This window comes from Labeo rohita, chromosome 19, assembly GCF_022985175.1.
Source record: "Labeo rohita strain BAU-BD-2019 chromosome 19, IGBB_LRoh.1.0, whole genome shotgun sequence".
Lineage (NCBI taxonomy): Eukaryota > Metazoa > Chordata > Actinopteri > Cypriniformes > Cyprinidae > Labeo > Labeo rohita.
The window spans coordinates 7,560,662-7,588,507 of NC_066887.1; the positions used below are offsets into that span (position 1 = coordinate 7,560,662).

General features: G+C 36.1%; 1 protein-coding gene across 1 annotated transcript in view; it reads left to right on the top strand.

The window, feature by feature from the left end:
- Nucleotides 1-27,846, top strand: part of npr1a (natriuretic peptide receptor 1a) — a 131,888-nt gene that overhangs the window by 20,509 nt on the left and 83,533 nt on the right. Inside the window, exons 3-4 of the mRNA XM_051136845.1 lie at nt 19,494-19,681; nt 26,342-26,455. Coding sequence (XP_050992802.1) covers nt 19,494-19,681; nt 26,342-26,455 — 302 coding nt within the window. The remainder of the gene's footprint in view (nt 1-19,493; nt 19,682-26,341; nt 26,456-27,846) is intronic.

A 27,846-nucleotide genomic window follows, 5' to 3' on the forward strand; every position in this document is an offset into this window, starting at 1 on the left:
TCAATTTGGTTCATGCTTCTGCATGCTGTACCTTGGCATGTTCACAAAACACAATCAGTGGAGAATCAGTGGAGTTTGCGTGCAGTTTTTCTTCTTTGTTGTATGCATATCTTTTTGTGTGTGGGTTAACTATGCCAAGGCTTGTTCTTGAGTATCTGTTTTAAGAGTGCGTATGTTAAATATATGCCAAAATAGTTGTAAGCGTGATATTTGGCCTATTATTTTACCTATACAAACCCAAATACACTACCAGTCAAACGTTTTTGAACAGTATGAGTTTTAATGTTTTTTAAAGAAGTCTCTTCTGTTCACCAAGCCTGCATTTATTTGATCCAAAGTAGGCAAAAATCAGTACATTTTGAAATATTTTTTACTATTTAAAATAACTCTTTTCTATTTGAATATATTTTAAAATAGTATTCCTGTGATTTCAAAGCTGAATTTTTAGCATCATTACTCCAGTCACATGATTCTTGTGAAATCATTATGATCATTATGAGTAGATTTTTTTTCAGGTTTCTTTGATGAATAGAAAGTTCAGAAGAACAGCATTTATCTGAAATAGAAATCTTTTGTTATAAATGTCTTTATCATCACTTTTGATCAATTTAAAGCATGCTTGCTAAATAAAAGTATTCTTTTCTATCATTTCTTTCCCCAAAGATTTTACTGACTCCAAGCTTTTGAATGGTATAGTAATGGTATAATGTTACAAAAGCTCTTTATTTCAGATAAATGCTGATCTTTGGCTCCTTCTATTCATTAAAGAATCCTGAAAAAAAATGTGTACTCAACTGTTTTCAGCATATTAGATTAGATTGATTTCTGAAGGATTATGTGACACTGAAGACTGGAGTAATGATGCTGAAAATGTAGCTTTGATCACAGGAATAAATTACATTTTAAAATATATTCAAATAGAAAGTGGTTACTTTAAATAGTAAAAATATTTCAAAATTGTACTGTTTTGCTGTATTTTGACTCAAATAAATGCAGGCTTGGTGAGCAGAAGAGACTTTTGACTGATGTGTATGAAACCAATCAAAAGTTTGGACACACTGTCAATGAAACCGTCTACACTGCATAATGAATGTCATTTACATTGTATTTACACTTTGTTGGTCGGGATTTATGAGTGTGCAGAAGGGTAAACTCAACATGTTTGTGAATGGCAGTAATGCGCAATGTTTAAAAAAAAAAAAAAAAAAAAAAAAAAAAAAACATCATTCGCATATTCGCAAAAATGATCATTTTCAACCCTCTTTCTGAGCCCCTGAAGTGTTTTGAACACATTATCCATATTAAATCATAATTTACAGAAACAGCATTATAAAATTGTTTACTTACGGTTTGCGATGCAACTGCTGTCAGATCCAGTACAGTTGGCTGCTACCTCTTTCAACAAACGTTTCTTTGTGAACTGTCCATTACACTGTGCCTCGTTTACAAAACAATCTGCAGTCAAATGTTTCTGAACTAGCAAATAATCCTCTGATGCAATCCAGGACGCTGTTAAAAATAAACCACCAGTTGTTCCTGTCCCAGGGATAAGCTGTTTAAACTGGATGCATCGAAGCAAAAGTTCTTTTATTCTTCCATTTGCCCAGCTGTCAGGAGTTGCTCAAGCGCGTTGACTGAAAATTCAACATCTACTGTATGCTGTATCCAGTGAAGAAAGTGTCAGTGATTACAGTGGCTTCTGTGGTAATTGCTTTTAATGTATTGCTCGTTTCGGATGTAAACGTGTCAACCATCAAGCGAGTGAACACCAGTGGGCGGGGCCTGTGGCGCAATGGTGTATAACTATTCATTGATGTCTTGCTCTGGAGGTGGTCATATGTGACCCTGGACCACAAAACCAGTCGTAAGTAGCACGGGTATATTTGTAGCAATAGCCATTGCCAATAACAATACTTTGTATGGGTCAAAATTATGGATTTTTGTTTAATGGCAAAAATCATTAGGATATTAAAGGGGTCATTGGATGCAAAGTTCACTTTTACGTGTTGTTTGAACATTAATGTGTGTTGGCAGTGTATGTACACAACCACCCTATAATGATAAAAATCCACCCAGTGTTTATTTAATCTGTAAAAATAATTTACCCTTTTTCAAATAAAGCCATTCTCAGCATCTTGTCTGTGTGACAACACACCGACAGAGGCTGCTCCCATGATAGTTGATAGTAAGACATGGCCATCTTACCTTAGACCCGCCTTGAATGAGCAGTAACAGTCTTATCACCATTGTTTCGATGCCGGAGAATGTAATAATGAACACAGTAGTCGTCATTTACTGTGCTCGCACGAATCATTCGTGATCCAGCTTCACTTACAGCAGAAGTGAGTATACGTTTTTGTTTTTTTTTTGTTTTTTTTTTGTTTTTTTTATGAATCTTTGTGATCACCTTTCCTAATAACGTGCTAGTTAGCAAGTTTAGCGGCTAAATGCAGCTAAAGTAAACAGGCTCGTCACTCCACAGAGAGAAGATAGGGGCGGGGCGAGCAGAGCTCATTAACATGTAAAGCAACAGTGACCAGACCAGGATGATTTTTGCAAAGCTGATTTTGGCAAGGTAAAAAAGGTGTTTTTTACACTACCATTGAGAAATTTTAACCAAAGCATGTTATAGACTTTTCATTAAGACCCTAAAGAATCATATCAACCTGTGGAAAATGGGCATCCGATGACCCCTTTAAGTAAAGATCATGTTCCATGAAGATATATCAAAACTTGAATGAAAATCTTATTTATTCATCTTTCATATTATGTGTAAATCTCAATTTTCAAAAAATGACCCTTAGGACTGGTTTTGTGGTCCAGGATGACATTTGCAAATGTATTTGCCCATGTGATGTCACAAATCCCCCACTATCCAAATAAGCCATGTTTGGAGCTTAGTTAAAGAGATAGTTCACCAAAAAATGTTGTCATTAATTACTCATCCTCATGTCATTCCAAACCTGTTAGACCTTCTTTCATCTTCAAACCACACATTAAGATATTTTTGATGAAATCCGAGAGCTTTCTGACCTCGCATAGACAGACAATGCAATTACCACATTCAAGGCCCAGAGAGGTAGTAAGGACATTGTTAAAACAGTCCATGTGACATTCAACCATAATGTTATGATGCTATGAGAATACTTTCTGGACACAAAGAAAACAAAAATAATGACTTTATTCAACAATTTCTTTTCTTCCATGTCAATCTTCAATGTGCATTCACAAGAATATCACAACGCATGCATGTGTTGCTGCAGAAACAGGAGTAAGAAAGTATTTTTGTAGCTTCATAACATTATGGTTGAACCACTGATGTCACATGGACTATTTTAATGATGTCCTTACTACCTTTCTGGGTCCTGAATGTGTCAATTGTGTTGCTGTCTATGCAGGGTCAGAAATCTCTCGAATTTTATTAAAAATATCTTAGGTCTTATGGGTTTGGAACGACATGAGGGTGAGTACTTAATGACAGAATTTGTATTTTTGGGTAAACTATCATTTTAAATAAATGCTTTTTGATACAATCAGGACGTTGTATGCTATGAAACTCACAAAGATGTTTTAATGATACAAAGACCTCTTATATACCAAAAGATCAAGGAAAATTAGATTTTCATATCATGACTCATCTCAGTATCAACTTGGTAATGAAGTACTGGTACTTTTGACAGCGCCATTGAAGAATGAGTAGGTGTATCCAAACAAACATTTAGCCTGTACTCTTTGTAACTCATAACGTCTGATAAGGATGTCTGTGACGCCTGTTTGGGGAGTCATCGGGCAAACGGCTGCAGTTTCAGTCATTTCCCATAAAAGAGTCCATCTGTTGCCTCCACGGACCCAGAAAGAGCCGATGTTAATTGTGCCTGGTTGTTGAAACAAGTAGAGTTTGTTACCCTTTTCCAGCAGACGGATTTGTAAACACAAGGTGACTGGCACATAAAAGCAGCCATTGTCATTTCCAGTCTGTGCCAAAGGCTCAGAGACCCATGGGAGGCTCACAGAAAGGAGAGGAGCCTTCTGTGCAAGCAGACAATCTAGAGTTCCAGTCAGATCCGATTGGAGGTGTAATTCATCAGAGCGGATCGCCCCTCCTGCCACCTGAGCACAGTGCTGGGTCAATGGCAAATTGCCTATTGCTTATCTGGAATGTTCTGATTACCGAAAAGCTTCCGTAACAACAGATTTTCTTCATTATGGATGACATTATAATGTCACTGTTCACCATTTGCCAATTTTTCTCTCTTAGGACAAGGGATTGTTTGGCGTATTGTTGAATAATTTTGTTTTCTTTGCACACAAAAAGTACCCTCGTAGCTTCATAAAATTACGGTTGAACCACTGTTGTCACATGGAATATTTTAAAGATGTTCTTACTACCTTTTTGGGCCTTGAACATGGTAGTTGCATTGCTGTCTATGCAGGGTCAGAAAGCTCTCAGATTTCATTTAAAATTTCTTAATTTGTGTTCTGAAGATGAACAGTCTTATGGGTTTGGAATGGCATGAGGGTGAGTAAATAATGTCAAAATTTTAATTTTTGGGTGAACTATCCCTTTAAAGATTAGGGTGCTTTTTTTGGTATTAAAAAAGGATATTTATTTTGCTAAAGATTACTCTAAACAGTGTTATTGTATGTTTTTAATGATTAACTTTAAGAGTGTTAGATGGTGGAAATCTAAATGTGATCTAAATGAAGCTGTTTAAACTTTATACAGTTAAAATGATTTACAATGTAACATTTTCTGTGAAAGCATTTAGTCTGTTGGTGTATTTCATGGAAAGTTTGAATTGAAATCCATTTATATATGAAGTCTTTGTCCATACATCTCTCTGTATGAATGTGCGCTTAGTTACTCTTTTGCAAAGCTGGTTTCAAGGCCATACTAATGATGTATGTAGCATGCTAGTCAAACATTGCTCAGCCGCCCACCTAGCAGGTTTAATTAACTCAAAGTTTCTGTTTTCCCTGAAAGCTAGAGGCTTTTCCGGTAAATGTCTTTGTGGATCATTAATTCTGACGGTCTGACACTGGACAGCTATTCATCACAGGCAGTAATGAATGACATTCTCAGAGCATTAGAGCATCAACCACCTTGAAGTCAGTGAGGAAGAGCGAGACAGCAGAGGACAGTGACAAAGGCAGAATGAATATGCTCTCTTACAGTAATACTGACACTCTTCGGCTACACGCTCACGTTCTTAACAGCCGGTTAAATATATCTCCTACATGCCTGGGCACGCTTGTCACAAAGCATTCTCTTTAATCAGGATCTGTCACAGGACTTTATTAAGTGTATGAAAACTGACATCTCAGCTGGTGAGGGATGAAAGGCATCGGTTTGGGCCAAGTTTGCATTTTTATTTACTCTGAGTATGGCGGGTAGGGCAAAACGTTTTTTATCAAATTACTTAAAGGGATAGTTTACCCAAAATGAAAATAACCCCATGAATTACTCACCCTCAAACCATCCTAGGTGTATATGGCTTTATTCTTTCAAACGAATACAGTCAGAGTTATATTAAAAAATGTTCTTGCTTTTCCAAGCTTTATAATGGCAGTGAATGGGTGTTGAGATTTTGAAGCCTAATAAAGTGCATCCATCTATCATAAAAAGTACTCCACACGGCTCAGGGGGTTGATAAAGTCCTTCTGAAGTGAATCAATGTGTTTGTGTAAAAAAAATATTCATATTTAAAACTTTACGAACTGTAATCTGTAGCTTACGCTGACTGTCGTTCACGAGAGAGGCATTCCAGCAGATGACGTAAGATGTACAGTAGGCCTAACCTATGGTCCGGTGAGAATATGCTAGTCTCGCGAGAACCAAGTTTTGTTTACAGCAAAGGAAAACCAGTCTCCTCTTGGCTTATATAGAAATCCTCCAGCATTTTCTTTACAAATCCTTGTTTTGTACTTCTAATTAGTGACCAGTGTTTTGTTTTGCTCTCTCCACTGCACTTCTGTGTTCATCACATTCACCTGCCATGCACAACAGTTAGCAGAAGCTAGAAATGACAGTATATAATAGTATATAGTATATATTTTAGTATATCATTTGTAAAGAAAAAATGTTGGAAGATTCGATGTAAGCCAAGAGGAGACTGGTTTTCCTTTGTTGTAAACGAAACTTGATTCTCACGAAACTAGGATATTCTCACCAGAGCTTACGCTACGCCTACATCCTACATCATCCGCTGGAACCCCACTCTCTCGTGAATGCACGTACAACAGTTAGCGGAAGCTAGAGATTATGGTTTATAAAGTTTTAAATAAGGATATTTTTCTCACACAAACGCATTGATTTGCTTCAGAAGGCCTTTATTAATCCCCGGAGCCGTGTGGAGCACTTTTTATGATGGATGGATGCACTTTATTGAGAAGAAACTCATATTCACCTAGGATGGCTTGAGGGGAGTGTTGCCAAGTCCATGGTTTTCCCGCGGAATTGGCGTACTTAAACGCTATTGCTTGTTTTTCATGTCCGTGAGTTTAAGCCACCCCAATAACATGATATTTAGCCTCTGGAATGCAAATTTTACCAGGGGACCCCCCAAAACACAGTTGGGCTAGTTTTAAGTAGTAATTGGCTGGGTTTTGCTGTGAAAACCTGGCAACCCCAAAACCTGGCAACCACAATCGATATTAGGCAAAAGCTGCGATATTCATGCACGCATCTTGCCAGTGAAGCACGGTTCTGTGATCAGTAGTAAATCTCTATCTGAAGGCCTGAGGACGCTCTTGCGTGAAAACTCCAAATACCAAATAATATGTAATGTCTTTTTCCTTATGTGCTTAAATACCTAAACTGCTTGAACTGCTTGAATCGCTGCTTGCAGCTATATTTATAATTATTATTATCATTTTCATTGTAATAAAATATATAAAAATGCAGTGGTAATCGACATAGCCTTCATCAATGCTTAGAATACTATGAAATATGTTGTGTGCCTTATTCTGTGTAAGAAGCCACATCATCTCACAGAAGGATTTATTTCAAACACTCGACCGACATTATAAAGTGAGTTTGGCATAAAACATAATTAAATGTGTTATTTTCACGTGCTTTCAGATGGAGCAGCATTTTCTACACGGAGCCGTAGTTCACTTCAAAGCTACACAAACAACTTTATTATCACAGCCTGATTTCAGAATATCAATATCGTCTGCGAATATAAACGTGGTTTTGCGTAACTTGGTAGTGAATTACAGCTCTTTGTAGTAAATGCTGCTACATCTGAAAGCACGCACATGATGAAGATTTACTACTGATTACAGAACCGGCTTTACTGGCAAGATGCGCATGGATATTGCATAAAATTTATAGTCCAGTCCTAACCATTTTTGGCTGAACTATTACTTTAAATCACAATAATATGTAAAATTAGCATTTAGGAGTTAATAATGTAAATGGCTTGCTGTATGCAAAATTGAAATCTTGATGGAATTAGTAATTTATTTGAGAATTTTTTCCTAGAGTTTTATGAATACTGGTTATTTGAAATAATATTTGTCTGACATATTGCGCTTTACACTTTATACAGTAGTAGTAAAAAAGGACAGTTCACTATAAATGAATATTATTTACCATGTTGTTGTTCTAAAGCCAAGTGACCTTTCTTCTTTTTCTAAACACAAGGAGCTCTGCTTGTGCTCATTTGTATAATGGAATAAATGGTGACCACTGTCAAGCTTAAAAAAAGAAGTATACAGTAAAATAATCTTATGCAGCTCAAGAGTTTGGTGAAAAACACACCAAATTGTTATTTATAATTTTTATATTATTATATATTTATTATTTTCTGTAAATGTATTTTTCTGCATATTGAAAGATTGCAACATTAGCTTGGCAACATGCTAATGGCAAACTTTCATGGTTAGTTGTGAATCAACTCCAATGTGCAGTTCAAAGGAAGTGCTTTTTTGTTTGTTTGTTTTTTTGTGGCTGCCAGCTGAGCTTTGATACATCAATGATGACGTATTTTTGTTAGCATCTCCCTGGTACCCTCGACAAACACTTAATAGGATTTTCCATTGGCTTTTGGATTATTGGAGAAAAATAAACTCTGTGACCATTAAAATTTGTGATTCTTGAATGTTTTGTTTTCTGTTTATCTAGGCAGTAGACAGCATGGCAGCTTTCTAGCAAACTTTCAGAAAAAAAAGTATAAAACTGTCACTATATCAAAAGATACTAATATGTAATTTTTGAAGCACTAATGTGTACCTTTGAAGTATTGATATGTAACATTTATGTGTAAATAAGATTTTTAGTTTTAGTTAACTACAAAAAAACAGATTGGAACAGAACTTGCATGAATATTAGATGAAGTCAATGCTTGGCAAAGCATGTGTGTTTTGTATTTCCATGGGTGGGTATTGTGGGTATGTTGGAGCTCAGACTGTTAAAGCCCCACTATAATAAGCAGCCTTTTAAAGCGACCCTGACAATACTCCCCCAAACATTCATCTGTCAACTCTGACTTAAAAATACAAGATTTGGTTAGTAGAGTTGGCATATAAAGACTTGTTTATGGCCTGGGAACATGATTATTGTGGGGGAGGAAAGTGCTTGATGTAAAATATTGCATTTGGATTCATATCTTTGTCTGAGTTTTTTGTTTTCCGTAAGGTTTTTGATGCAATATCTCGCAGGGGCCATATACATGTCAGATTTATAGACCTGATTCAATCATTTTACCTTTGGCTGGTCGTCAGAAGTACATTCAGTCTGATTTTATCCAACTACAGGAGAATAATCATGCAAAAAAAGCTGTTTACGTGAAGTGACTTAATCTGACGAGAGAGCAGCGACAGCGTGAAATGAAAAAAGAAGAACTCGAGAGGTAATTTTTCTGTCAGTCCTGTCGTAAACTATTCCCAGCCCTGTCTTCTTGCATTAAATATGACTATGAAGGAAAAACAGAACTATTATCAAATAGTTCCCAGCAGATACGCGAGGTCTGCTGTGCCAACATCGTTTAAGGGTACAAAGAGATCCTATTAGGTCATTTTAGGAAAGGGAGTTACATGATTGTTAGCACTGGCTAAATTGCTTTTTGTTGGAATAGTGTACTAGCAGATGCATTTATGTAGTATGTACACTGACATTCAAAAGATTAGGGCTCTTTTGCTTATCAAAGCTGCATTAATTTGATCATCATTACTCTAGTCTTCAGTGTCACATGATCCTTGTACGGTAAAATGGTAAAACGTCAAGTTGGATTTAAATAATGTGATCAAAAATAATGCTGTGTGCTATTTTGAAACATTTATCCTTGAGTAATGCATACTATTTTACATGCTGTTATTAGAAAATACTGTGTAATAGGCAATGATCAGTTTCATTTTCAATACTGACTGTGCCTGAGTCAACAATTAAACTGGATTTTCACCAGGGCATCGCCATTAGCGAAATTACATCAGAATAGCTTCCAGCCCTGTGTGCATTTGACTGGGCTGTGATTCTGATTGCCTGTTGATTAGTGGGATGAGGAGTGGAGATTTCTCTTAATTAATTTGTCACCCGGTGATTATGATCACATAATCGCAAGATGAAACAAAGTGTTAGAACTAAAGATATTATTTACCACTAACAAGTCAAAGCCCTGAAAATCCTTGACAAAGTAGCTCAGTTCATAAAACCTAGCAAGCTGTCTTGTCATCAGGTGCACACAGTACAGCTCAAAGTACATATATAATATTTCGATTTTGAGAATATATGATGATTTTATGTCTTTTCCACAAATTATCCGGTTTTAAAGGAATAATTCACCACTAAAAATGAAAATGTACTCACTGTCAGGCCATCCAAGATGTAGATAAGTTTGTTTCTTCATGGGAACAGATTTGGAGAAAAAAATGGATTACATCACTTGCTCATCATCTGCAGTGAATGCACTGTAAAAAACAATTTGTTGAATCAACTTGAAAAAATTTGTTACCCAGCTGCCTTAAAATTTTAAGTTCAGTCAACTCAAAAAAGTTTAGTCAACTTGAAATTTTGGTTGTACTAAGTGACAACTTAGATATTTGAGTTGATTCAACTTAAAATTTTAAGACAGCTGGGTAACTTACCCAGCTTTTAAGTTTAACAAACCAATTTTTTTAAGTCAACTCAAATATCTAAGTTGTCACTTAGTACAACTTAACATTTCAAGTTGACTAAACTTATTTGAGTTGACTGAACTTAAAATTTTAAGGCAACAGTGTAACAAATTATTTTAATTTGACTCAACAAATTGTGTTTTTTTGTTGTTGTTGTTTACAGTGTGGGTGCCGTCAGAACAGCTGATTATAAACAGTGATGGGAATAACAGTGATATAAATAGACGGCGTAATTTTTTTCCGCAACGAGTAATCAAACGAATTACTGTTTCTCCTGTTACAACGCTGTTACCGTTACTGGCAATAAAATGTGGCATTACTATAATTTATTGTAATATTTTTATAATTTTATTTTTTCAGTTCATCTGAATGGATGCGCAGCGTACCTGTATTTGACGAACCGTAGACTCTAGTGTAAAGGCACATGGCTAACTGTAGCTTTGTCTCACACACACGCAAAGAAGGACACAAAGCGAGAGAGACTTAGATACCATGCAGAATTGACACGCTAAATGTTAACGATATTCTTTGCTGTATTTTCCTGTCAAAATAACGGAGCTCCTCTGGAATTCCTTAGCTTTAAAGAACTGCCGGTTTCTCCGGTAGTAGGCAGAACTAATGCACAAACGGCAATCTCATTGGCTGGTGCTCACCTATTATCGTCCCTGATTTGATTTCAGCAAATCAGACCGATAGAACGCATACAGCGTGATTAATATTCATGAACCCAGCAGCTCATTAATCCTTAATGTGTTTTATATTGTTATTAGTAGTATAATTCGTAGTAATTTTGCTATCTAAATTATCATAATGTCATATTCTAATGCTTGACTGAATGATGCTAAGTGTACTTTCAGATATTTAAAAAAACTGTGCCATTAAGCTTTATATATGTATAGTAGTCAACATTTAAAGTGGATCAAAACCTTTCTAAAACTAAAACAATACTCATTCTTGTCTTAGGACAACTTCGATTAACTTTTCTGATGTACTTCAAATGCTGACTACTATATAATAGTGTATGAGATATGTGATATTAATCTGGTGAGTAAACTAAAAATTTCATTTAATTTCAATTTTATTCATTTAACTTATTTAATATTGGGGGCATCCAAGTTATTTTACATATTTGAACATTTTTTTTTAAGTAACACTTTCCCTGTAGTTTAGTAGTCACTTAATAGTTACTTTCCCTGGTATTAAGTCACTTTCATAATAATGTAACTCAATTATTATCTCAGTTACTATTTGTGGGAAGTAACTAGTAAATAAACAAATTTCTTTTTTAAGGCAAAATGCCCAACACGTCTTTTGGAAAGTTGTATGTTTGTAAGAAATACATAATTCAATTAAAAGTTGTAACTTTAACCCATTGCTTCTGGTTTAAAAAATATATATATATATATATATATATACATTCCATAATAACACTCCTCCAATGAAAACGTACCCTGTTGTCCTCTAGCATCAAAATGCACCAATATATTTGTTTAGAACTGTTTTGGACAAGATAATAAACTGGATGCACTGGGGTGGTGTGGATTACTTGCAGATTATTGTGATGGTTTTATCAGCTGTTTGGACTGTCATTCTGACGGCACCCATTCACTGCAGGAGATCCATTGGTGAGCAAGTGTAGTGCTAAATTTCTTTAAATCTGTTCCCATTAAGAAACTCATCTACATTTTGGATGGCCTGAGGGTGAGTATATTATCAACAAATTTTCATTTTTAGGAGAACTATTCCATTAATATTTCAGTCCATGCCCCTCTTCAAAAACAGACCAATTATCTACTCTACTGCATGTTCTGCAAAGAAGAATTCATGCGGTGAGCGAGTCATGTTGTTAGGAAAGAAATAGAGAACGTTAAACGTAAATGTGAAGGAGACAGAAGCTATGTGGTGGCAGAATGCATATCAGAGTACTTTACCAAGCGACGAATGTGTTAAAACCTGGAAAAGAGTCACTCTTTCCAAGACTTAGACTGAGATGGCCACTTTTAAAGTCATCTACCTCACAGATTGATAGTAAAGAGTCCACACTTCAACTATACTCATAGTGCACAAGTGGGGCTGTTGAGCTTTCATGTTGGTTCTTCTGTTCCATTCTTTTTCAATGCCACATGCGTGGAGAACGCCAGACTGTTACTGGGCCAGTTATAGGAGATAATGACTTACGGGTGCTTCCCAGGGCATCATAAATGAAGACCTGTGTGTGGTCCTGTTTGGTAATCTTTTCATCCGAAATAACGAGCGCTCTCACATCTGTCACTGTTATTTAAGCCCCACCTGCTGTGAATCTCTCACTGCAGTGCTGATGCTACACACCTGAGAGACACAAGTGCTTTTTGTTATTGTTGTGGTATGTGATTAGGTTTTATGACATCTCTGAGTTGGACATAAATCAGTCTGGTTCACTCAAGTATCAAAGTCTTTTTCCAGGTGCCATAGCAACAGATACGCCACTTTATCTTCTGTCACCAGGAGTTCCTCCATGATCAATTATTTATGAAATTACTGCACAATAACACAGGCTTTCAAAGGCTCCAACAGGTGATAGAAAATCTAGATAGATGGAACAGACAGATAGATCTATCTGTCTACCCTCTGTCTTTCATTCTATCTTTCTGCCTGTCTGTTATTCTGTTGTTTGGTCTGTCTGTCATTCTATCTGTTGTTCTTTCTATCATTCTGTCTGTCTATCATTCTGTCATTCTATCTATCATTCATTCTGTCTATATGCCATTCTGTCTATTGTTCCAGCTGTCTTTCTGTCATTCTGTCTTTCATTGTTTATTGTTTGTCTGTTGTTCTGTATATTGTTCTTTCTGTCGTTCTGTCTGTCATTCTATCTATCATTCTGTTTTTCTGTCATTCTGCCTATTGTTCTATCTGTCGTTCTGTCGTTCTTGCTATCATTCTGTCTGTCTGTCTGTCATTCTTTCGTTCTATCTATCATTCTGTCTGTCATTTTCTTTTGTTCCAGCTGTCGTTTTGCCATTCTATCTATCATTCTGTCTGTCTGTCTGTCATTCTATTATTCTGTCTGTCTGTCATTCTATCTATCGTTCTGTTCGTTTGTCTGTCGTTCATTCTATTTTTCTGCCTGTCGTTCTATCTATCATGCTGTCTGTCTATCTTTTGTTCTCTCATTCTATCTATCATTCTGTTTGCCTGTCTGTCTTTCTGTCGTTCTACCATTCTGTCTGTCTATCTGTCATTCTATCGTTCATTCATTCTGTCTGCCTGTCATTCTGTCTATTGTTCCAGCTGTCTTTCTGTCATTCTGTCTTTCATTGTTTATTGTTTTGTCTGTTGTTCTGTCTATTGTTCTTTCTGTCATTCTGTCTGTCTGTCATTCTATCTTTCTGTCTGTTGTTCTTTCTGTCGTTCTGTCTGTCTTTCTATCATTCTCTCTGTCATTTTGTCTATTTGTCGTTCTGTTTTGTTCCACCTGTCGTTCTGTCATTTTATTGTTCTCTCTGTCATTCTATCTTTCATTCTGTCTATCTGTCTGTCTGTCATTCTGTCATTCTATCTATTCTGTGTGTATGTCTGTCATTCTATCACTGTCTGTCATTCTGTCTTTTGTTCCAGCTGTTGTTCTGTCGTTCTGTCTGCTTCTGTCGATTTATTCTGTCTATCTGTCTGCTTGTCGTTCTGTCATTCTGTCGTTATATCTATTGTTCCAGCTGTCTTTCTGTCATTCTGTCTTTCATTGTTTATTGTTTGTCTGTTCTGTCTAATGTTCTTTCTGTCGTTCTGTCTGTCTGTCATTCTGTCTTTCTGACTTCTGTTTAATGTTCTGTCGTTCTAGCTATCATTCTGTCTGTCTGTCATTCTATCACTCTGTCTATTTGTCGTTCTCTTTTGTTCCACCTGTCATTTTGTCATTTTATCACTCTCTCTGTCATTCTGTCGTTCTATCTTTCATTCTGTCTGTCTGTCATTCTATCTATTCTGTGTGTATGTCTGTCATTTTATCACTCTGTCTGTCATTCTGTCTTTTGTTCCAGCTGTTGTTCTGTCGTTCTATCTATCATTCTGTCTATCTGTCTGCTTGTCATTTTATCATTCTGTCGTTCTGTATATTGTTCCAGCTGTCTTTCTGTCATTCTGTCTTTTATTGTTTATTGTGTCTGTTGTTCTGTCTACTGTTCTTTCTGACATTCTGTCTGTCTGTCATTCTATCATTCTATTTTTCTGTCATTCTGTCTATTGTTCTGTCTGTCGTTCTAGCTATCATTCTGTCTCTTTCTGTCATTCTGTCTATCATTCTGTCTATTTGTCATTCTCTTTTGTTCCAGCTGTCTTTCTGTCATTCTATTTATCATTTTGTCTTTCTGTCTGTCATTCTGTTGTTGTGTCATTCTGTCTGTCTGTATTTTGTTCCAGCTGGCATTCTGTCATTCTGTCTTTCATTCTGTCTCTGTCATTCTGTCATTCTATCTATTCTGTGTGTATGTCTGTCATTCTGTCTTTTGTTCCAGCTGTTGTTCTGTCGTTCTATCTATCATTCTGTCTGTCTGCTTGTCATTCTGTCATTCTATCTATTGTTCCAGCTGTCTTTCTGTCATTCTGTCTTTTATTGTTTATTGTTTGTCTGTTGTTCTGTCTATTGTTCTTTCTGACGTTCTGTCTGTCTGTCATTCTATCATTCTGTTTTTCTGGCATTCTGTCTATTGTTCTATCTGTCGTTCTGTCGTTCTAGCTATCATTCTATTTGTCGTTCTCTTTTGTTCCAGCTGTCTTTCTGTCATTCTGTTTATCATTGCGTCTGTCTGTCTGTCATTCTGTCTTTCTATCTATTCTGTGTGTATGTCTGTCATTCTATCACTCTGTCTGTCATTCTGTCTTTTGTTCCAGCTGTTGTTCTGTCGTTCTATCTATCATTCTGTCTGTCTGTCTGTCATTCTGTCATTCTATCATTCTGTTGTTCTGTCTGTTGTTCCAGCTGTCTTTTTGTCATTCTGTCTTTCATTGTTTATTGTTTTGTCTGTTCTGTTTATTGTTCTTTCTGACATTCTGCCTGTCATTGTATCTATCTTTCTGTCATTCTGTCTATTGTTCTATCTGTCGTTCTGTCGTTCTAGCTATCATTCTGTCTGTCTGTCATTCTATCGTTTCATCTATCATTCTGTCTCCTTTGTTCTAGCTGTCATTCTATCTATCATTCTGTCTGTCGTTCTGTCATTCTGTCTATCATTCTGTCTGTCTGTCTGTCTTTCTGTCATCTATTTATGTATGTCTGTCATTCTGTCTGTCTGTTTTTAATCGCTTTGTCTGTCATTCTATTATTCCGTCTGTCTGTCTTTCTGTTATTCTATCATTCTGTCTTTCTGTTGTTCTCTCTGTTGTTTGTCTGTCATTCTATCCATCCATCCATCCATCCATCCATCCATCCATCTATCCATCCATCCATCTATCCATCTATCTAGAGACATTGTGCATATAAGATGCACATTATCCAGTGCAGTAATTTTCCATTCAAAACATGTGAGCCTTTTCTCTCATATGTTTTTTGAAGGTACTGTTATAATTAACACCTCACCTCTCTTCCTCATGAAGCTTATCATTAGGAGCGGGTCTGTGGTTAATTGCCGTGGCGATCTGACCCTTCTTTGGCATTTAGGAGCGTGAAGCACATGACTCCCAGTGCGCACTGCTTCATATGCCTGACATATGCTGCACTTCAATGACTGTTACAGACTCAAATGTTACCTGCCATCCAATACCTCCTGCAATTAACCTCAAACGTTCTGTGAAAGGGTGAATAAAAGCAGCAGAAATTCAATGTAAACGTAAATGTTAAAATACTTTTATCTCAGAATAAGATACAGAGACAAATGTAAAAACAACTATAATTATATTAGCGTTAACACTAACGCACAGTAACGTTCTGTTTATAATAAGCGCACATTGCTTTTTTCATCAGCTGGGAAAAAATAATTCTAGTGATTTCAATGATATCTTTGTGGCTGTGATGTGGCTTACCATATTCTTATAGAATTTGAATGATAAAAATTAAAATTGTATAGTTATCGTTATAGTTATCATAATTGGTGCGAATGGGCCTTAGGCTGTGTGGCACTATTAAAATGCTGCTTTTGTTTGAGTATTGCAAATGAATTGGGTCAACCAGTGGTGTGAGTTTGGAGCAGGAATCTGTTTGTGTGACCAATGGCAGGGAGTGTTTGAGAAACCTGAGAACAATTATTGCATGTCTCTTTAGTGACGCCAATGCTGCAGAAACAGATGCCAGCTTTATAGGAATAGTCTTGTCACCCTTTTTTTGTTAGTCATGCATATAAGAGACTTCTTACCTTCAGAAAGACCTGCAGATTATTAACTAGCCAAAGAATAAATTAAAAAAAAAAAAAAAGCTTTGATGCAATAAACCTTGGAACATGTAGTTTTTGGTAAAATTATCATGACAGATGTTCATTGCACAACATGATTTACGCAAGTACATGTTCTTGAAACAACATCTTTTGTTGATCCTGAACCTGTTTTGACTCAATCATAGCCTAAACCCCACTGCTGAATCACAGGAAAATGATCAGCTGATGTGAACGTTGCTCCTGAAGTCCTAGGAAGCATCTACTTAGCAATTTATAAGTTGTAATTGTAAAATGATGTTGTGATTTTGTTTGAGAAACATGAATGTGTGGGGCAATTTCATGTCTTTTGTTTTTCACTTACTGACAGAGAACAAGCTTTTTAATGCTAGTGCAACATAATGAAGAGCAAATTACGTATAATAGGGACCAAACTTAATAAAATATGAACAAAAAGAATCTTTGTGTAAATTGTAAATACAAAAAATCAAGAAAATATATTTTAAAAAATGATACGTTGTACATAAAAATATACACCTGCTCCCAACCATGTTGAAATAATGTGTGTACAGTGTATTTTTTGTCCTTTTAGACACTGCATCTTGATATACAGATGAGAGAATAGAGAGAACATATTTTGTCCTCTGGAAATTTTCTTCTGTAGCTTCTAAAGGGCAGTACCAAATGACAAAAATATAATATTGTTGTTGTCCGTCTGTCATTCTACTCATCCGTATATCCATCTATCTAGAGACATTATGCACATAAGATGCACATTATCCAGTGCAGTTATATTCAATTCTGAACGTGAGCCTTTTCTCTCATATTTTATTTGAAGGCACTGTTATAATTAACACCTCACCTCTCTTCCTCATCAAGCTTATCATTAGGAGTGGGTCTGTGGGTAATTGCTGTGGCGATCTGACCCTTCTTTGGTATTTAGGAGCGTGAAGCACATGACTCCCAGTACGCACTGCTTCATATGCCTGACATATGCTGCACTTCAATGACTGTTACAAAAGTCAAAAGTTTAGGTCAAAAGTTTACATACACCTTGCAGAATCTGCAAAATGTTAATTATTTATTTAAAATAAGAGGGATCATAGAAAATGCATATTATTTTTAATTTAGTACTGACCTGAATAAGATATTTCACATAAAAGACATTTACATATAGTCCACAAGAGAAAATAATAGTTGAATTTATCAAAATGACCCTGTTCAAACGTTTACATGCACTTGATTTTTAATACTTGTTGTTACCTGAATGATCCACAGCTGTGTTTTTTTGTTAAGTGATAGTTATTCATGAGTCCATTGTTTGTCCTGAACAGTTAAACTGCCTGCTGTTTTTCAGAAAAATTCTTCAGGTCCCACAAATTCTTTGGTTTTTCAGCATTTTTGTGTATTTGAACCCTTTCCAACAATGACTGTATGATTTTAAGATTCATCTTTTCACACTGACGACAACATATTCAACTGTTACAGAAAAAACTATGCATTAAGAGCCGGGGGTGAAAACTTTTGAACAATGAAGATGTGTACATTTTTCTTATTTAGCCTAATTTGTTTTTCATTTAGTACAGCCCTTTAGAAGCTACAGAAGATGCTTCCATGTTTCCATGAAGACATAAGTTAAATTTACCCTGATCTTAAAATTCCAAAAGTTTTCACCCCCCCAGCACTTAATGCATCTGGAGCATCAGTGAGCGTTTAAACCTGGTGTAATAGTTGCATATGAGTCCCTCAGTTGTCCTCAGTGTGAAAAGATGAATCTCAAAATCATACAGTCATTGTTGGAAAGGGTTCAAATACACAAAAATGTTGAAAACCCAAAGAATTTGTAGGACCTGAAGGATTTTTCTGAATAACAGTAGGCAGTTTAACTGTTCAGGACAAACAAGGGACTCATGAACAACTATCACTTGAAAAAAAACAAATTAACAACTATCACTAAAAAAAAAACAAACAAACAAAAAAACGCACAGCTGTGGATCATTCAGGTAACAACACAGTATTAAGAATCAAGAAAGAAATTTTTTATCAGGGTCATTTTTATCAATTCAACTATTATTTTCTCTTGTGGACTATATGTAAATGTCTTTTATGTGAAATAGCTTATTCAGGTCAGTGCTAAATATAAAAATAACATGATTTTTGTATGACCCCTCTTATTTTGGTAAAATAATTAACATTTTGCAGATTCTGCGAGGTGTATGAAAACTTTTGACCTCAGCTGTATATAATAATAAAACTACTTTAGTTAAATGTTAATATGAATTTCACTGATAAAAAAGAAAATGATTGAAAACATTATTAGATTATATATTATTATTCTAAGCACCACTAGTATTTGTCTGCAAGTTTTCACTTTAACAGAATCATTTTTGACATTACGGTCAAATATTCTCTGTTTATGCAATATAGCGGAGCCAAAGCTAATAATGGAGTTCAGAAGATCCCACAGCATTCCTGTACATGCATGACTGAAAGTCATTAATATGCACATGTTTAACTCAAATCTGAGGTTATGTAATTCTCATGCAGCCTTTGCCAAAAAAGAGTGAATTTTTAATTTTTCCAGGAAAAAATTGTTTTGTTTTCTCATCAACAAAATGCATACAAACTCAAGAATGCTAACATTTTAGCATTATTAACCAAATTAAAATCTTTTTAAAATAATTAATTGATTACCTTCTGCAGTGATTCACAAACTAAGGGCCTTTTGCCAAAAAAAAAAAAAAAAAAAAACATTGTACAGCTTAGGGGGGAAAAAACACAATTCCCTTGCTATAGTTCCATACTAAGACTCTTGGAGTGAGTTTCAGTTCGTCAGCTGTTAATAACCTCCAGCCTAATTGCAAATTAAAGTGTCAGACTTTCAGGTGCTTTTGCAGTACAACCCAAAGCTCATTTGCCACACAAGCACATTCCTTTGTAGTAATAAGCGGGATTGAATTCTCATTAAGCCTGAACTTTTTTTCCCACCGCGAGCACCCTTAAGGCAGATAATTGAGTTTCCCTATTTTGTCTTTGCAGTGGTGTATGTCTGCTGCAAGTGGGACACGTTTCGCAAGCTGATGGTGGAGTTCTTGAGGTTGGGTCTTCCTCAGGAGGAATACGCCTTCTTCTTCATCGATCTGTTTGGATACAGTCTGCAGAGAAATCCTGCCAAACCATGGGCACGTGGAGATGCTGATGACAATGCAGCCAAGGAGGCGTTTAAGGTGAGTTTGATGGGCATGCACTGTAAAAAAAAATAATAATAAAAGAAAACACAGCTATGGTTGCCAGAACTTTACAGTGGAAGATATGGTAGCAATAGAAAAATGAAAATTCTGTCATTAATTACTCAACCTCATGTCGTTCCAAACCCATAAGGCCTTCGTTCATCTTCAGAACACAAATTAAGATATTTCTGATTAAATCCGAGAGCTTTCTGACCCTGCAATGTAACTACTACATTCAAGGCCCAGCAAGGTAGTAAGGACATCATTAAAATAGTCCAAGTGACATCAGTGGTTCAACCATAATTTTATGAAGCTACAAGGTAAAATCTAAGGAATAAGAGTTATAGAGATAAGAGATATATATAAGAGTTTCATCTATGATTTTATTTAGCTCAATTTTTTCAGTATACCATTACACAGGAAATGTCAAGCCATGAAAATGCCTGACACTTTCCACAGCTTTCATAGGGAAATGCATAGGCATATTCACAGTGAAAACATATTTGTGCAGAGCTTTGTTGATGTGTGATTAGCAGCCAGCTGCAGCTGTGTTTCCCCTTTTCAGATAGGATCAGACAGTGCTGCGTTTGGCTCAAAGTCGCAGAGAAATATGGTTGGAAATTTGAAATATGCGGAAATATGACAGCTCTGTAGGTGCTAGTGAAGGCTGTCGCACGGCTTCATGTCTTCATGTGGCTCGCTGCCAACTGTCACCCCCTACCGCATCTGAAAATGAACTTTTTAAATGTTTATTTAGGCTGGAACGAGACCATGTCACACATATTTCTGTTAGCTATCCGAATCCTTTTGAACATATTTTTGGAGCAGCTAATGTCACTAATGGGATCTGGTTGAAAAGATGATTACATAAACGTCATTATCTATGAAATTGAAGGTTTAAGAGGATCTCACTGTCAAATTAGTCACAGGAGTTTTGGGAATGTGCATATAAACTATACAGCTTGGTAACGAGAGGTGTTATGACTTTTATGTGCGATCAAACTAAAGAGTCTTACCTTGTGGATGATAATATCGGTGGAAAATGTTGAAAAATTAATGTGACAAAACAGTCATCTGCCGATGTGACAGAACTAGAGTGTTTTTTTTTTCACCCTAAGGAACTGCATTATAATGAGTTTTCACACAGACTCAGAGAGGGTCTATTTACATTCATTGGCATTAACTAACAGCTGTGGTGAACTGACATTTACTTACCCACAGACAGGAATTATTCCATTAGGCTCATGATACTGATAACAGTTGGTACAGAAAATGATTTCATCAACTGTTTGCATCAGAGTTGACTGTCCTGTTTGGACATTTATGTAATAAAAGCTGCAGACTGCAGTGCAAAGCAAACATGCTCATCAAGCAGTTGGCCAAAGTTATGAGAAAGCTTCATTTGTTCATTTTGTTTCTGTTGGGACCAGAGGTTGCGTTAACCGAAAATTGTCGGTCATTGACGGAATTTTTTCAAAATCCGGAGGGCGTCCGTCACTTTGACAGATTACACTGAGGTTGATCTATTGTAAACTGTAGCTGTAATTCCCACCCCTGTCCAGTTGGTGGTGAGTGCATTCCAGTGTGGCAGCAGAGCAAGGGATCCAGAACAAAAACGAAACTGTCACAAATGTTTTGCCATGCGTTTGATTATGCACAGGTGAGTAGCCTACCCACTTTAGCTGCAGCAGTCTATCACGCCACATTAAAGAGCACAAAAACAGTATTGCTTGAATTTCCTAATTAAATGGACAGAATTTGAAATCTGAGATTTTGTTTCATATCAAAAGTAACAAAGCACAGAGCTCAGCATGTTGTGATTTATTGGATGGGAGGCACACTGTGTACTGTTCATTCATCAACTGAAAACAGCATAGACCAAAAGATCAACGGGGATTTAAGAATTGATATTGGTTCATTAAAATGAATATCTGTATATATATATATATATATTTTTTTTTTTTTTTTTACCCAGGCCCAGCGTATTTTGTTGTTTTTAAGTACTGCGCTGTCATCCTGTAGGTTCATGATTAAAAATGAAAATGTGAACAAAAATAAAAGCAATTAAATGTGTTATAATAATTAAAATATGAAAATTAAAATGACAGCAAATAATAGATTATGATGGAATATTTTCAACCCTGTCTGTCAAAATGACGGACAATGTTGAAGTCTTATAAAGATTTTTTAATTTTTGATGAAATCCGAGAGCGTTCTGATCCTGCATAGACAGCAGTGCAACTGACTTGTTCACCGCCCAGAAAGTCTATGTGACATCAGTGGTGCAACCTTAATTTTATGAAGCTACGCAAAGCTGTTTCTACATCAAATTTTTCAAAAGGCAGTCAAACCTTTTTAGAGGAGAAGTCCACTTCCAAAACAAGATTTACATATAATGTACTCACCCCCTTGTCATCCAAGATGTTCATGTCTTTCTTTCTTCAGTCGTAAAGAAATTATGTTTTTTTGAGGAAAACATTTCTGCATTTTTCTCCATATAATGGACTGATATGAACTTCCAAAATGCAGTTTAAGGGAGAACATGAGATGGGAGTTTTTCTGTCACAAACTGGAACAAAAACAGTCTAAGCAGAGTAAGACAAGATGAGCGTTTGGCATTAAAAAGTATATAAATTGTATTATTTTTATTAAAATAACCAATCATTACACTAGATAAGACCCTTCTTTCTCGGCTGCATTTTGGAAGTTCAAAATCGGGGCACCATATCAGTCCATTATATGGAGAAAAATGCTGAAATGTTTTCCTCAGAAAACATAATTTCTGTACGACTGAAGAAAGAAAGACATGAACATCCTGGATGACAAGGGGGTGAGTACATTATTTGTAAATTGTTGTTCTGGAAGTTCTCCTTTTAAGCACTTGCTGAAAATGAATCATATTTACATCACTGTAAGGTTTTCTAGTATTGTTTTGTTTGTATGTTTTGTCCTTCTGTTCTATTGAAAATCCAGGAGAAACTCTTTTTCAGACACACTGTTATCATTAGCTTGAGCTCCCATTATCCTCATCCACTTCACATGAATCATAATGTGTTATACACAAATCTGTCCTCAGAGGACAGACACAAACTGAAACACCGTGGAGGCTTTTTTTGAGTTTGAAGATTTGAGAATGTGCACTTCCCAATTTTTATACAACAGCCTTTTCATTCAGACTGTCATAATTTGGCACTTGTGGCGCAGATGCAAAAGAAAATTGTTGTAGATTCAATTTTGGCAGAAAACAGTTGGAATTATTGTGAAACTGGACAGATGACATAAAAAAACATTTTCTCAGAGGAGGCGACCGTGAAAGGGCAAAAACAAATGGTACATGCTTTGTGGAGGGAGCTGTTGATTGTTTGTGCCATTTTTTTTTATTTAAAAGCAGATTTCCAAACAAGACGAAAGAAAAAGAGCTACTCAGGATAAGTGCTTTTTAATATACAATAGCACTTTTTAATCATTGAATGTTCATTAGTGGCATTTGCTGTTTGCTTTCATGTTTGTTGTCCTTTACCCTGGACAGAAATGTTTTTTTTTTTTTTTTTTATGTACCATCTATCTTTAACCCTAAAAAGTCTGTTGTATCATATTTGATAAAATTATTTCTGCTGTCTCTTAAAGGGATAGTTCACCCAAAAATTTAAATGATCCCATTATTTACTCACCTTCCATGCATCCTAGGTGTATACAACTTCCTTCTTTCGGACAAGTACAATCAGAGTTATATAAAAAATTACCCTGACACTTTCAAGCTTTATGGTGCGTTCACACCAGACGCGACTTGCGCGAATCGTGCTATTCACGCGTAGTTGGATGCTTAAACATTTTGAGTTTACTCGCTTTATTTGCGTGTGAAATTCACTTCACAACAGAAGCGAATTCGCATCATGGGAGGGGCTTCTGCCAGGCGTCTCCAGTCTCGTTGCGAAATGGCTGACATAGATTTTGTTGAGAGGGTAGCTGCGCTTTATGTGCTATGGAAGGCTGAAAAACGGCGTAGCGCCATGTCTGGGTCCATCAGATCAGTCCATCAATATGTATATATATATAGCTCAAATTGAGTAAAGAGCGAATTTACCAGATTGTCCGACCTCCTCACTCACTTTCTTCCAAGCAAGATCCTTTTTATTCCTGTCTATAAAAGTACAAAGATGTATCATACAGCCCCGGGAATCCACATACAGCAACGTTGATTTTGTCCTCCATTGTTGTTTCGGATTTCTGCCTCCGCTTGCTACGTCATAATCACGTCACTACTAGAGCAAGCTCCCGATTGGTTAATGCGGCGCAAATATTCGCCAAAGTTCAGATTTTTGAACTTGCGTGAATTACGCGTTATGTCAACCGCACAATTCGCGTTACCTCATTCGCACGAATCACGCCGCAGGATGTCTATCGCGTCTTTGCATTGACTTAACGTGAATCACTTGCGCTTAACGCTTCATTTGTGTCTGGTGTGAACACACCATTGGAACAGCATAGACAGGTGTTTCTCTTCATCAGTCCAAACCAAGTCCAATAAAGTGCCTCACACGGCTCTGGGGGGAGAATAAAGGCCTTCTGTAGTGAACTGATGCATTTTTATAAGAAAAAAAATCATATTCAAAACATGACAGGTGCTGTGTTGACCTCTCTCCACAGCGCATTTGTGTTCATCACGTCTGAACGGCGCACGTGCAACACTGACATACTACGTCATCCTCCTGGAAAGGCTTTCGTGTACGACTAGTTGGCAACAGCTAGATTAAAGTGATTCTCACAATTTGAATATGGTTATTTTTTTTATAAAAACATATCGATTCGCTACAGGAGGGCTTTATTCACCGCTGCCCAAGGTAGTGTGAGGAACTTATAATTATGGGTGGATGCACTTTATTAGACTTATTTTGGACTAATGAAGGGAAACACTCGTCTATAGCCATGATAAAGCTTGGAAGTGCCAGAATAATTTTTAGTATAACTGATTGGATTTGTCTGAAAGAAGGAAGTCATATATACCTAGGATGCCTGGAGGGCAATTAAATAATACATTTTTGGGTGAACTGTCCCTTTAATTACTCACTCTCATGTTGTTCCAAACCCGTAAGTCCTTTATTCATCTTCAGAACACAAATTACGATTTTTTTTTTATGAAATCCGAGAACTTTCATTTGAAAAAGAAACACATGCAGAGCATCTTCCATTCTAATGAAATGCAACGATGAGCCTTTCTAAACTTGTTGTCGAACAAAAGAGAACATTATAACTTATTTTTACTTCACAGCATCAGTCAAGTGTTTGAAATAACTTCCTTTTGTGATCTGATGTGGCTTCTTATTATAGGATGTGGCAGAAAATATATTCTATACTGTATGTCGATTAGCAATGGCTTACAAATATACTTAATCATTATGAAAATACCCGAGATGGCTTAAAGAACAAAGATAAACCATATATTATTGCAGAAGAGTGTTTATTGTCCTTACATTTCATCATTCAAAACGTTTAACGTTATATCTTGTTTTTATTTAGTTACAGCAATAGAGATGCCTTTATCCATATTAGAGAAGCTGGAACGGAAAGTCATCAGTGATACTTCTTTGTGGATTTTCTGCTCGAGGGCGCCCTCTGGCGCCTAGTATTAATGAAACCCATTCTATTTTGCGTAAAAATCTGAAAAATAATACCTCTCTCAAAAGACATATTAAGCAGACATATAATAATCCACGCTTTTTCCAGTGTAAAGAGGTTTACAGGAGTATTTTGTTGTTAATTAGATGCAGAAAATAAAAAATAAATAAATACACACACACACACACACACACACACATCCCTAATAGACAGCAACACAACTGACACGTTCAAGGCCCAGAAAGCTAGTAAGGACATTGTTAAAATAGTCCATGAGATCAGTGGTTTAACCATAATGATATGAAGCTACAAGAATACTTTTTGTGAATGCAGGGTTAGAGAGCTCTCAGATTTCATTAAACATGTCTTAATTTGTGTTCGAAGATGAACAAAAGTGTTATGGGTTTAGAACAACATTAGGGTGAGTAATTAATGAAAGAATTTATCCCTTTAAGATATCAAGATGTTGTACAGAGTCTATGCCTTCTGTTGTCTGATTCATACTTTTTTAGCAAGCAAAACGCTTTTTAGTATAATCTAAAAGTGTCCACCCTCAGGTTGTGATTCATGTGTCTTTTGCTGTGAAATCTTTACTAATTTATATGACAATTTTTAGCCATAGAAATATCAACAGCTGCACTAAATCACATATTTTTGCTCAGTTTTGGTCTCTGAATAGAATTAAGGTGTATTATTTTTTTCATAAAAGCCGGATGTATCAAATATGATACTCAAGAAAAAAGATCCATTCCAGTTCCATTAAAAAAAAAAAACCTGACTATTATTTCATATGTCAGGCTTAACAGGTTTAAACAGCGCAAAAGAAGAGCAAATTATATGAATAAAATCAATAAGGACTGTGCAAACTCCGCCGCTTCATGCGTCTGTCCTTGAGCTGATTTGTTTATTGGATTAGCTGAAAAAGATTCAAATGTGTTCTGTTTGATTCATACATGTGTATCCTAAACAGTTGGAGTGAGTGAGCACTTTTTTATCCTGTACATTGAACTCCAAATTTTCTTTTGTGTTGATTCCTCACAGAGCGTGAAAATTCTGACCTACAGAGAGCCTCAGAACCCCGAGTATAAGGACTTTGTGTCCAAACTGAAGACAGATGCCATGGACATGTTTAATTTCAGCTTGGAAGATTCACTGGTAAGAGTTAATCAAAGTGCTACTAAACTAACAAAAATGATTGTCCATTTGCATTACTTGTGAAAAAAGAAGTACACTTTAGTATACTTCTACAAAGAGTACTTATTACAGAAATAACCTACTTCAAAAGAGTATACTTAAGTGCGAACTGAACCGGATAATGCCTCGCATTGATTGTAAACAGATTTCAAGACTCATCTCCTGAGACCAAACCACTGGAATGAGATTCATGTGCTGAAATTCATTCCTGATGAGTTTTTGAAACCGCACGGTTCCCCATGTTGAATGAATGTCAATCCAGTGCACACATAAGACCCTAGTGACTTTGAAGCTTATACAAGAATGCAAACGGTTTCTCTGGCTTCTCCAAGACGCAGTACATTTCACCTTGTCCTAATAGATTACAGCTGCATGCTCTCAGTTCACCTTTGGAATGTTTCTGATAAGGAATTACCCCAAGGTTTAGAAAACAAGAATGAATTGTGCCTGCTGATAGCATTGTTTACTTGCATGTGTTTTCTAAATTGTTTTAACACCTAATTCACTAAAGTAATTACGTAAATCAGATAAAGGCACAGACTTACAACATCAATGTTGATTGCAATTTGCACAGGGCAATTCCTCAGCATTCAAGCTAGTTTTGAGAGCTATGCTGTGAAAGATGCAGCAAACTCCAGACGGCTGGATTGATTCTTCAGATGCCAAAAGTAGTAAGACTGATAGCATGCATCAGCATGGGTGTGATCAACCGGTCCAAACTTAATAAGAATGAGTGGAAAAATAAATGTCCGTACAAGCAAACCCTGCTGGAGTGATGAAACAAACTGCAATGACCCGTCGCTTTCACACCACAGACTGAGAATATAAGCTGCAACTTCAAGTGCCAAGCACAAACATTCAGAGCCATGTTACTAGCATGAGCCATGGAAAATAACGTGGTTGAATGCAAAATTGTCCATTAATGGACATATGTCCGATGAGACATAATTGAAAAAGAACACTGCAAACTAGGGCTGGGCGAAATGGTCACAAAAAATTTGTATGATATTTTTTTTCATATCAGTCAATATCAATAATTATCACGATAAATGTCAAATTTTTATTTTTTTTAATTAGTTTAAAGGCAGATTTTTACTACAAAGTGAAAGTTGTAGAAACCAGATGGTTAATTATGTTTTTAAACTATCTTAAGAACAAGACAAACACTTCATGTTTTTGAATTATTTACACTTTTCCACACATTTTTCCCTAACAAAATAAATATCTTAATAGAAAAACTAGAAAAATAGAACGAGGCATCAGTTTACTGTCACTTGCATAGTGATGCAATCAAGCTGTATTTAATATATCATGATGAGTCACGAGTTCAGTATTTGCACAAAATCTGCACA